The sequence below is a fragment of the Gymnoscopelus microlampas genome (genome assembly GCF_963454915.1).
Source record: "Gymnoscopelus microlampas genome assembly, chromosome: 3".
NCBI classification, from domain to species: domain Eukaryota; kingdom Metazoa; phylum Chordata; class Actinopteri; order Myctophiformes; family Myctophidae; genus Gymnoscopelus; species Gymnoscopelus microlampas.
The window spans coordinates 51,220,283-51,232,985 of record NC_139940.1 but is presented as its reverse complement, the minus strand read 5'-3'; the positions used below and the strand labels follow the sequence as shown (position 1 = coordinate 51,232,985).

At 42.6% G+C, this 12,703-nt stretch overlaps 1 protein-coding gene across 1 annotated transcript in view; it reads left to right on the top strand.

The window, feature by feature from the left end:
• tars2 (threonyl-tRNA synthetase 2, mitochondrial) overlaps positions 1-3,185 on the top strand; it is a 34,123-nt gene extending 30,938 nt beyond the window's left edge. The window contains exons 17-18 of the mRNA XM_084053715.1: positions 65-179; positions 2,551-3,185. Coding sequence (XP_083909841.1) covers positions 65-179; positions 2,551-2,693 — 258 coding nt within the window. The 3' untranslated portion in view covers positions 2,694-3,185. The remainder of the gene's footprint in view (positions 1-64; positions 180-2,550) is intronic.
• Positions 3,186-12,703: the final 9,518 nt, after the last annotated feature.

Here is a 12,703-nt window from a genome sequence, read left to right as displayed (position 1 = left end):
TGTGTGTGTGTGTGTGTGTGTGTGTGTGTGTGTGTGTGTGTGTGTGTGTGTGTGATCTCTTCAGGTGGTCCAGGACTTCCGTGAAGCAGGCTTCATGGCCAGTGTGAATGAAGACCAGGGAGCCACCTTAAACCGGAAGATCCGTTCTGCCCAGCTGGCCCAGTATAACTACATACTGGGTATGATGGTTGAATAACAGCTTTCATCTCTTTCTACTAATGTTTTAACCACTTAAACAGTCTATACTTAATCTATACACAAATAATGCTTAGTTGTAAGGCTTAGGGCTGGTACACACTGCAAGACCTTAAAGTGGTCGGGGGGTCATCTGATCGTTAAGCATAACACACTGCAGGAGTTTATTTCTTGAAATCGGCTGTCATAATATCGTTGTGGTCTTCCCAACACGATTGATCCCCGACAAGGGCTGACACACTGTAGGATAGTTCACTAGGATGCTATCTCCAGAGTCAGACCCAATACATACATTTATGTTTATTCCAATTCATTTTAATCGACGTATCCCGTGATATGTCCCTCTCCCTCTCCCCCCTCTCTCTCTCTCTCTCTCTCTCTCGCTCGCACGTCAAGAGCGCAGAAGCGGCCAATACAGTCTATGCCAATGACAGAGTTGCCATGTCCGCTTATTATAAGCGACTTTGGGATTGTTTTTCTGTAAAGTTGCTTGAAAGTGTAGTTGCTTTTTTGGCCTTGTTTCCTAATGTTGTTTGAACCAGTTGTTCTCAAACATTTTCATGGCAAGGACCCCCAAATTAATAATAATAATTAATTGTCCACAGAGGCGCAGATGAAAACATGTTGTGCCATAGACCCCCATACAGATCTGTGTGGATTTGGAAAATACTCCACAACCCCCCCCCCTAAATATCTTCTTTAAAAATAGCCTATCTACAACGTGAGCTTGTAGATCATCTATTTTCAAGTATCCAATGTATTTGTATATAGGCTTGAAGTGCTCATAGTCGCTTTTGTTGGGCTTGTTTTCACAAAGTTGGTTGCTTATTTCTCTCGCAAAATCTGGCAACACTCACAGACTACGAGACACACACACACACACACACACACACACACACACACACCGCTCACTCTCTGTGTCTTTCTCTGTCTCTCTATCTCCTCAGTGCAATAGTCTCAAATAAACAGCCCCCCTTTGAGCACGCTTGCTCACTCTCATTCTGTTTTATAATAATGTTTAACTTAATACAGGACTGGACGGTAACTGTGTGAGGGATCTGTTTGTTGTGGTCAGGTCCACCGACCTTCCATAGCCACGGTGGCTGTAATGTGCTCTCATTGGCTGTAGCGTGCATCTCCTCCCAAGGTGCTCGCAGCCCCGTTCATAGTGTATGATATTGTCTGTTGTCCTGTCCCAGACAGATCTGAATATCTAACAATTTAGATATCTGAAAACGGTCGGAAAGCCGTCGCAGAGCGGAGAATCGCGGCCACATCGGGTCGCAGAGCCTTTCACACACACAGAGCATTATCTCGCCGATCAAAGGCCGATCTGCGTCAGGTCGGGAGGTTTTGTCGGCGAGCGCCAAAAAATGTCGGCGACAGCAATATCGGACCTAATGTCTTGCAGTGTGTACCAGCCCTAAGTTTGTGATGCGTTCTGAGCTCGTAGATGGGCTATTTTTTGGCAAATATTCCCCCCAGAATAGGGATGCTATAGCCTTACCTTTTCTCGTCTCCGAGGAGAAAAGGTAACGAACTAATGCAGAGATTGTCTATAAGGCGGGACTTCGTATGCACTTCCCCTGGAAGCTTGTTTTTTTCCGGACCAATCGCAACACAGGTTTCATGCACTGGGAACAGCTCTGTAAAGCCTCAATGTAACTTCCTTGGGCCGTAATTCCATTACTTAAAACACTCGACAGGCTAGGTGTAGCCCAGCGTGGGGATACTAGTTGGTCCATGGGCCAGACCCCACATTTTTCCATATCGGTACCATTAGAGATGGCAAGGTTTGCATGTGATTTTTGTATTGCTACATGTATGTACTTTACAAATTTGCGTGATAGCAATGTCAACATAGCTGACTACTTGTTATCATCACTCAAATCTGATAAATCTGATATACTGTATGATGAAAACATGTGGTGCAATAGTGAATGACATCTCAGCACCTAATAAGTCGATTTGGGTGATTTTGATATCAAAGTATGTTTTCTGGTGTCCTGAATCGATTTCTGAGGCGACTGAAGCAATTCACGGTCAGGGCCACATGTACAAGGTCAATGTCATGGTCATTTTGGATCAAAAAGTCAATAAAATGCCATATTTTGGCTATTACTTTTATATTGACCTTGCCCTCAGTAATACTTATTTTGTTCTCAATAAACGGCAAACAAGCTTAATATTTCAACAATATGACATTCATTTATCATGGTATGAAAACCTCAGTCTCTTCCTCATCAGAAACTTCCCTTGTCAATAGCCACTGAATCTTCTTCAGGCACTTTAATTGGTTAATATTTGTTTTGTTTGTGTCTTTCTGTGTGTGTGTGTGTGTGTGTGCCCATGCAGTGGTGGGGGAGAAGGAGCGTGTGAGCGACACGGTGAGCGTGAGGAGCAGAGGAGGTCAGCAGCTTGGCAGGAGGAGCAGGGAGGAGGTGCTGAGAGGCCTCACACACCTCCGAGACTCCAGGAGCAACGAGGAGGACTTCTGACCCCCTCGAACCCTGAACCCTGACCTCTGACATGATGGACTGTGGTGGGCTGCTGACTTGCAGCCCCTCAACCCCCACTATCCCTCTCTCTCTCTATACACATACACACACACACACACACACTTTGTATTACTATACTTGTGATGACTTCAAAAGTTTATGACAGCAATTTTTATGGATTCTATTTAAGCTTTTTGCCTAAAACTGTCTAACTCCATGTCTGAAGCCAAACATTGCCGATCTACAAGCTCACTTTGTGTCGTGCTGTGATTTTTTTTTTAGGGGGGGGGGGGGGGGGGGGGCAGGAAATAGTTCTTGGAATGTCTATTTCTCAAATTCTACTATACTTGTGGGGACATTTGGCCCTCAAGTAATACGCACACACACACACACACACACACACACACACACACACACACACACACACACACACACACACACACACACACACACACACACACACACACACACACACACACACGTGTAAAGAGTCTTCTACAAACTAAAGTCTAGAACAAACTGAAGTCTTGCTTTGTATTTGTGTCTTAAATGGTGTCCAACAGTCCGGCACTTACTTAAATGAATGAAACTTTATTTTACCCAATTCTGTATGTTAGAGCAGTGTTTGACTCGTGAAGCCTCCGGTCACACGCATCCATTTTCCCATGTTTCCTTGCGGGGCTGTTGTCAGTGCCGACAGGACTGCTGGTTTTGTGGAGTGTTTGACTGACTTTGGAGTGTTGACTCTCTGAAAGGAAAACTATAAGCGCCACACAAAAAAAAGTGGATCCCACGAGGCAAAAATTCAATGCAAAACAACTATTGAGGAGGGAGACCATTGTACAACATAGTTTGAATGCATTCAAGCGTCTATTTTTACAACTTTGGTTTAGGCAAACAAATGGATTAAAATCTTGCAGACTACTCTGCACTTAAAGAAAAACTATGAGCAAAATGGCTGCCAAGTGGAACCCTATGCTTCGACTTGACACGGTACGGCGCCGCCAAACGCGCCGCAATGGGACGTAGCTCGGACGCTCCGCCCCTTTTCTCCCATATAAGGAAGAGGGAGACAACAGATACAAAACATAAAGATTGTTAAGACTATTGAAGTGAGGCTTCATGTATGTATGTGCGTATGTATTTATGTACGTACAGTGTCCGTATCAATAAACTGTACCACTTCAGTAGTTATTTTACCCCCTTTCTTCTCCCCAATTTAGTTGTCGTGCCAATTAATTCCTCCCCACAAACATTTCTGTGTCGTCTCTGCTGTTGTATCCTACTGACTCACCTGCCAGTGAGGAGCCCCCACCGGGAGGACGTAGATCCTTCATCCTACTCCTCCCGCCCAACACTCCTCGCTGACGGGTGCCGCCCCCCAGCCCATAGGAATATGGGCCGGTTTCCCTCAATCCGAACACGGGCCAATTGTGTTTGTGTAGACGCTCGACAAAGCCAGAGGCACCACCACGGTAGATTTGAACCCACAACCTCCGCGGTGGTGGGCAGGCACTTTACCACTGCGCCACCCCGAGCGCCCCTTTTATTAGTTTTCTAATCATCTCAGTATCTGGGTTTGAATTTGGTCACTGTCAGGTGGAAACCTTACATGTCCTAAACAGTTACTTTTCAGGAAATTGAATAAAGCACCTGTGTTCCAATGGATCCAATGTAGTTATTATTTAGTCACAACAAGCTCTTAATAATACTTTTAATTGGTTAGATATTTATATAACACCCACAGACACACTTAACCACTTTCAACTTGACCTCCCTTTTGGCCAACATCTTAAATAGCAAAAATAGTCCATCTACAAGCGTGTAGATCTTCTATTTCTGCTAATTCTGGCGAAACACTAAACTAAATGTCCCATTTAAATTATTACGTGGGACATTAATTTATGGGAGGAAAAAAACTGAAACAATAGTAAATATGGAGATTTATACCAGACAGCAATGATATTCTTTATATTAAAGCTTTGTACAAAAGCGGTCATATTCCTGTGTGAGAAAGAATGTCTGGATTCCAGAACCCATGGCTGCTGACCAGATGTCTGTGGCGTTCGATACGGTATCGGCGTAAGACAAAGCAACACGTGTCCTGCAACGTCCCCCGTCTGTAGAGACCAACCCAACAGATGTCCTGCGACGTCCCCGTCTTCCATCTGAACCATCTGGTCCAGAGGGAACCAGAGAGGAGGATGAAGATGGTGAGAGATGAAGGTCAGTCACTTCTAAACACACTGACCTGTAGGGCTGCAACAGTCAATCGATTTAATCAATTCTAAAAAGTTAGATTTTGATTAAATAATGAAATGATTTGATGAAAGTTTTCCAAAATGGCATGTCTAGAAGTGAGAAAATGCATAAATAGCTGATCTACAAATAAGCTATTAACTCTCTCAGTGCCAAGCCACGAGTTATCCCGAGTTTTTTCTGAATGCCCTCAGTGCCAGAACGAAAAATCCTGAGTTTTTTAAGAGAACCCAAGATATCGTGATCCGAAGTTTTGCTGCTCCATTCACTCCTTGTTTAACTTATAACTGAAAAAGGCTGTATATCGCTTCCTAAGCACTTTTTTTTACTTAAAGGACGACTTCACCACTTTTCAACATATCTTCATATAATAGGTCCTCACTAATGCTCATGATAAAATGGTAAAAAAAAAATTCTAATCAGTCTGTGTCTCAGAGGAAGGCTGTAGACAGTTCAGAAACCCGTCTACCAGTGACATCATCAATGGGGAATCCAAGCTAATAGAAACTTCAGGCTTTGTATTCCTGGAAAGTTGCAATGCAATAATAGATCCCATTGTTCTCGCCTTAATAAAAATCTGAATAAAAAAATTGCAATCTTTTTGAAAAACAAAATCCTGCCTAACGATGATGTCACTGGTAGACGGGTTTCTGGACTGTCCACAGCCCTACTATGAGAGACAGACCAAGTAGAAAAAAATGGTATCATTTTATCATGAGCATTAGTGAGGACCTATTATATGAAGATATGTTGAAAAGTGGTGAAGTCGTCCTTTAAAAAATAAATTAAAAAATGCTGGCACAGTATGAACATATTTTTTATTTAATTGGCACTGAGAGAGTATAAACTAGTTGTAAAATGTCTTTGGCTAAGATAGGAAGTTTGCTGGCTACACATAAACTCCTACATCAGCATGCCTGCCAAAGCATGAGGACCAGACCAGGGTTGAAGTTTCACAAAGTAGATTTATTCATAGTACTGTGGTGAGAAGAGATGATGGTGGTGATGCTTGAATTATAATGCATCAGAATTGGTCACATAGCCGTGGGGTTTCCGTAGTGCATCTCTAACCTTCAGACAAAATGGTACTCTGTGGGTTCTACCTGAGCCTATTATGCCTACCTCAGCTGTACCAAATTATGCTCAGATTGGGCCCCACCCACCACTAAGTGAAGTGATTAGTTGGTGAATCCCACTCCCAATCCAACAGTGGATGGATTTTGTACACTAGGGCTTAATGATTAATCATTTTATAATTTTGCTTTAATTAAAATATACATTAGAATATGTATTAATATTTAAAAAAAACACTGTTCGGGAGGGTGATATCTCATTCGCATTAGCGAGTCCTATGTTGGTCAGGGCACCTGTTGGGCAGGGAGCGGAACTGAGAAGAATGGCACGTTCCCCTGCAAACCGAAATAAAGTAAAGGAAAAAAAGTGCCAAAACCCACCCAAACCCGCACATTTTTCGACCCGAACCCGCAAAAAAATCGCGCGCGCTTCGCGCACGCGAGGACGGGACGCACAAGCGGATTCCCCCGACGCTCAGCCCCCCTGGCTATTAAGTACTTCCCGCGCACCTGCTCTCGGACCTCTTCAAACACCAGGCCCTTTCCCGCTCCCTCAGGTCTGGTGATGCCAACCTCTTGACATCCCCAAAATAAAAAAAAACGAACCTGGGGTGTCGGTTGCTCAGTTGCAGCCCCCTCCCTTTGGAACTCACTCACATCAAAGCCGTCCGTCCCTTACCCTGTTCAAAGCCTCCCTCAAAACCCCCCTTTTCAGACTCGCTTTCCCTGCCTAATTCAAGTCTCCCTTTCTGCCTTTTAGTTTTGTTTTTTTCTTTGCTTGGTTTTTAGCCTTTTGACTGGTTTTCTCTTAATGTTTATTTTAATTGTTTTGCAGTAACGCAACTTTGAGTACTACCAAGAAAAGTGCTATACATTGGATATATTATTATAACATCCTCCCAGTGCAACTCCTCACTGTCAGCTGAGAAGAAACGACTGGAGTCTCCATCTGTATCAGAGGAGGTGTGGTTTGTCTATAGGCCTACTAGTGGCTCTCAAACCACTTAAAAAACACTTTGATTTCAAGGACCCCCGTAACTCTCAGAGTTGCAGATCTGTAAGGGTCCATTTTTGGAACCCCCTCAAGGAACCCTGAGGGTCCCTGGACCCCACTCTGAGATCCAGTGGTCTGCACCCTCCCCAAGACCAACAGCAGGGGTCAGCAGTGACAGGGACTATCGGAGAATCGGGAATTAGCATAACGGCTAAATTGGGAGACAAAATGTAAAATCTTGGGATTATGTTTTTCTTATTTTGTAACAAACTCCATCCATGATGAGGCATTGATACGCATGGAGACTCATAGAGGAGAAAGTCTTTGTTTGTACACAACTATATTATTTATAACTGAAATAAGATTGTGTGTGCACAGATAAACTAGTTTTATGTGTTTATGTATTGCTGAACTTTTGTAATAAAGTAAACTTGGAAAATTGTTGCCTGACTACTATACGCAGATACACAGATGTTTTAGGAGAGACAGACAGTAGGAAAGCTGAGAGGGAGACAGTGTAGGAGAGGCAGAGAGTGGGAAAGCTGAGAGAGAGACAGTGTAGACAGAGACAGTAAGGCAGTTGAAAGGAAGACAGCATAGGAGAGCCGAGGGAGGCAGTGTAGGAGAGACAGACAACTGGAAAGCTGTGAGGAATTACAGTAGGAGAGACAAACAATATAAGCTGAGAGGGAGACTGTGTATAGGAGAGACAGACAGTAGGAAAGCTGAGAGAGAGACAGTACAGGAGAGACAGACAATTGGAAAGCTGAGAGGCAGACCGTGTAGGAGAGAAGACAGGTGGGATCTGATTTCAGACCAGCTGGGAACATGGGTCAGAGTTATGAACCAGTGAACCTTTGTCAGAAATAAAAATAAAGAACTTGACCTTCTCTTATATGGAAGAGAGAGTTTATATATAAACTGACAGACTGTCTGAGAAGCACTATCTGTGTGTGTGTGTGTGTGTGTGTGTGTGTGTGTGTGTGTGTGTGTGTGTGTGTGTGTGTGTGTGTGTGTGTGTGTGTGTGTGTGTGTGTGTGTGTGTGTGTGTGTTTTATCTGGTCTTAAATCAGTGAAGCAGGCTGTGCTACGTCAGGCACGTTGCCACGGAGATGAGCTTTGTAACGAAAGAGGATTTCTGACTAAAATAGGAGAACTACATGTAGCAGTGATGTGTCCTGGCCCTGTGTATGTGTGTGTGGTGTAAATAGAGAGGTCAGGAGTTTGAATTTTTCCCTTTTTAATTTCTGAACGGAAAGTCGAACGGAACAGTTGTGACAGCTGACAGGATGCGACTTCAAATGTGTCAGTCAGTCCGTTTCCTTCTCAAAGTGGGGGTCCGGGGGCCTCCCAGGGGCCCTGGAGGGAGGTTCCAAGGGGTCCCCAGCCAAATTATGGGACACTTTAACTTCACCGTTATTTATTATTTCACCAGCTAGACGTTATAATCCAATGAGAGAATGTTTAAGAATGACTATTCACGTTCATATCTCCACTGTTATCTCTCCACCTATAGAGAGTTGTAGAATGTAATAAACAACCTTCTCTTGTGGGATCCCTGACCTGATTTCTTTTCAAATGGTTGTTTGACTCGTTTAATACAGGGGTCTTTCAGTCTTTAAGGTCTTTCAACGTTTTTCAGCCTAAGGACCCCCTAGCTGAGAGATAGATGAAGCAGGGACCCCCACTAACAAATTGTATAAAATTGTGTTGCAGATTAAACTTTTTCATAGATTTCAGAGATAGTTGGATTCATGCTAATGTGTATTTTAAGATGGTTAACCTTTTAAACCCTCAATATTAAGCCTCTGTAGTTGGTTTTCTCTTTTTCCCTCTACACCAAATCCCGCAACGCCTACAAGCTCGCAACGCCTTGCAGCGTGAGGCATTGTGAGCTTGTAGATCTGCTATTTTTGGCTAATGGTCCCCATCACACAAAGATTTGGCGGACCCCCTGTAGTAATCTGAGGACCCCCTAGGGGTCCCGGACCCCCTGTTGAAGACCCATGGTCTAATACGTATCCATTTCAGGGTCCTTGACATGAAAATGTAAAAGAAAAGTAACTATCCCTTTAATAACATAATTATATTGTATTGCACCGTAACATTTTCCCAGCGGGCGTTCTAAAAATTCTATAGGTCCTGTACTAAACATTAGTGAGGGGTGGCAGTGGCTCAGGAGGTAGAGCGGCCGTTTGCGAAGCGGAAGGTTCTCCGTTTGACACCAACCGCAGGAGGAACCGAGAATCGAAGTGTCCTTGAGCAAGACACTGAACCCCCTGACCTGTTCCTTATGAGCAGGTCGTGCCTTGCATGGTTTCCTCTGCTATGTACATTAAACACACCATTTATCGCTTAGCATTTAGATAAACAAACCATGATCCATTTTTATCCTCAATAATGTCTCTGTTCCTGTCTGTCTGTCTGTCTGTCTGTCTGTCTGTCTCTCTGTCGTCCTATCTGTCTCTCTATGTCTTAAGGATCCCTGTTTCTGTCTCTCTTACTATCTCTATATGTCTCAACATTCTCCTCTCCTCTCTCACCCACCACCCCTACTGCCTTATCTGTTTTTTCCTTCGCACACACACATGCATATATGCACACATGCACACACACACACACACACACACACACACACACACACACACACACACACACACACACAGAGACACACAAAGCAGTCCTTCATTCGACTGTTGGAGTCGCTCAGAGTTCATATTATTTTTAGCCAAGGGAGAGAGGGCCGTTTGTGTGTGTGTGCGTGTGCATGTATGTGCATGTACTTGTATTACTATACTTGTGAGTGCCAAATGTCCAGTAGAATTTGAAAAATAGACATTGTGATCATTTCTCTTGTCCTCACAAGAGAAATGATTGTTTTATGGTTAAAAAACATTAGGTTTTAGCGTTGGGAAAAGATTCAGGTTGGGGTTAGTTATGCCCTCATTTATATTTAGTTGCGCACCAATGTCGCACACCAAATATAGCGGATCTACAAGCTCACGCATTGTGAGCTTGTAGATTGTAGATATGCTATGTTTGGCTTCAGGGTTAGGGTCAAAAATGGCATTCTTAAAATTGCCATCCTAAAGCGTTGATGGCCTCACAAGTATAGTCAAGTAAGTGTGTGTGTGTGTGTGTGTGTGTGTGTGTGCGTGTGCGTGCGTGCGTTCATTCTTTTAATACAATGAGACGGTTTAGAGGAGAGACGGATTATAAAACGAGTATTTCCATTAGGAAGTAGTTGCCGTGGGAACAGTGGACTCTTTAAAAAGACAGTGGAAACAGCGTACTGTCATGACTACATTGTGTTTATACTAATCATGATGCATCTCGCTACAGACGTTAAATGGAATAAATAATGACCACAAGCAATCATGTTTGTCTGAAGTGTGTGTGTGTGTGTGTGTGTGTGTGTGTGTGTGTGTGTGTGTGTGTGTGTGTGTGTGTGTGTGTGTGTGTGTGTGTGTGTGTGTGTGTGTGTGTGTGTGTGTGTGTGTGTGTGTGTGTGTGTGTGTGTGTTATTGCTGGTGTAATTCATAACAGGGATATGCTACAGGGCTGTTTTCCAATCCAGACCACCTACAGTCAGTGGTTATTACTCAGATTTTCTACTTAATAGTAGCAATAACATGATGTACAAATATTCCCTTTACAAGGAAAAGGCCGACTGGATCTCCCATTTCACAAGTTTTTCACAAATCTTTTTGAAAATAGTCGATCTACATTCAAGCTCACAAAGCGACGTGATGTGACACATTGCGAGCTTGTAGATCGGCTATTTTAGAAAAGACGGAGTGTAAAATAGGGCTTAATTGGTTCACGTGTGTTTTGTAATCATTTAAACTTACAAAGTAACGTGTAACTAAAGTACTTAAAGTTTATGTGTGAAGTGTGTGTGTTTTTATCACTGCTGTGATCCAGAACTGGGATATGTCATGCTAGAGCTGGGGTCCAGACCACCAAACGAGAGAACAAGTATGACTGAGACCAGAGAAATTGAGACCATGAGAACATAAGTTCATAGTTTTTTGCAAAGGATTTTAAGTCAAAAACAAATACATAGATGCATCTTAATACTATTGTCGCTGTCGGGTTAGTATTATTTTTAAAATATTTTAAAATCATGAAAATAAGCGATCTACAAGCTCACAACAGCTATTTTCACTATTGACACTCTTGAATAATGAAGTAGGGCCTTCATTTAAAAAAGAACGTAAAAAGTTTCAATATGGAGATTTCTGGTTTCTGCCTGACAGCAACGATGTAGACTATAAACTAGATAGCCCACAGACAGACTTAACCACTTTCAGCCTGTGTCCATATTTTGGGCATGTCATTATTGGCCAATCAATCAATCAATCAATCAAATATTGATGCATTAACTTTAGAATACATAAATATATGTCTGGTACATTTCCGATTGCTGTGTCATTTTGGTGCCATGAGGGCTGACACTTGCAAATTTAAAAAATTGTGTTTAATAGTGCTTAGAGAAGTTGTCAAAACATGCATTTATGTGGAATGGGTGTGAAAATATACCAGTGAAATATGTTAAAAATAACTTCTGTTTATTTTAGAAAGTTAGTTTTTATTAGTTTCTAATTCTCTGCCCTTGTGCAAGGCTGGGTGATAGTGACCCAGACAGGCGAGGTATGTAGTTTGAATCCCTGTCCCGACCAGTGTCACATGACCTCCTGTGTGTGGCGTTGTGAGGAAGGAGGTCAGAGTGACCGTACCGTAATGGAAATGTCGGCGGTTCAATTCCCGTTCACTGTGTTCCTCCTCTTCTTCTTATCTGTTGCCGTCATAGACACAGCCTCCACAAATAGATGCTCTGTGTGTGTGTGTGTGTTACTGGTGTAATTCATAACAGGGATATGTCATGCTATGTTCCACATGCAGACCACCTACAGTCAGTGGTTATTACTCAGATTTTCTACTTAATAGTAGCAATAACATAATGTACAAAATACTCCCTTTACAAGAATCTCCCATTTCACAAGTTTTTTCAAAAGTTTTACAATTTTGTCAAACTTTTGAAAATAGCCGATCTACAAGCTCACAACGCGTCGCAATGCGACACATTGTGAGCTTGTAGATTGTCTATTTACGAATAGTATATGAAGTATAAAATGGCACTTCATTATGTAATGTATGTTTGTAATAATCAACTTTTAGCTACAGCAACAGTACTTAAAGTGCATGTGTGAAGTGTGTGTTTTTATCACTGCTGTGATCCCGAACAGGGATATGTCATCATGCTAGGGCTGGGGTCCAGACCACCAAACAAGACCAAGTCTAGAGTAAGACTGAGACCAGAGGAATTGAGACCATGAGAAAATAATTCCATTTTTTTTTTTACAATATTTTAAAGGGATATTTCACCTTCAAACACGTTTGGGTTCATTTTAACATCTACTCACGCTTTTGTGAGTACCCGGGGCAGTTTTTAAGTTGCTTGATTCAGTATTTAGATATTTGATATTCATTTTTATCAGACACGCCCCCTGCCTCTACAAACCCATTGTAGCTTCAAACTCCATTTTAACCATGATAGATTCACCGATATTAGGAGGGCAGTATGAGTCACCAGAACCAGAAGGGTTTGTATAGGAAGGGGTTCGTGTCTGATAAAATGAATCGAGCAACTTAAAAACTGTCCGGGGTGCTCACAAAAGCCT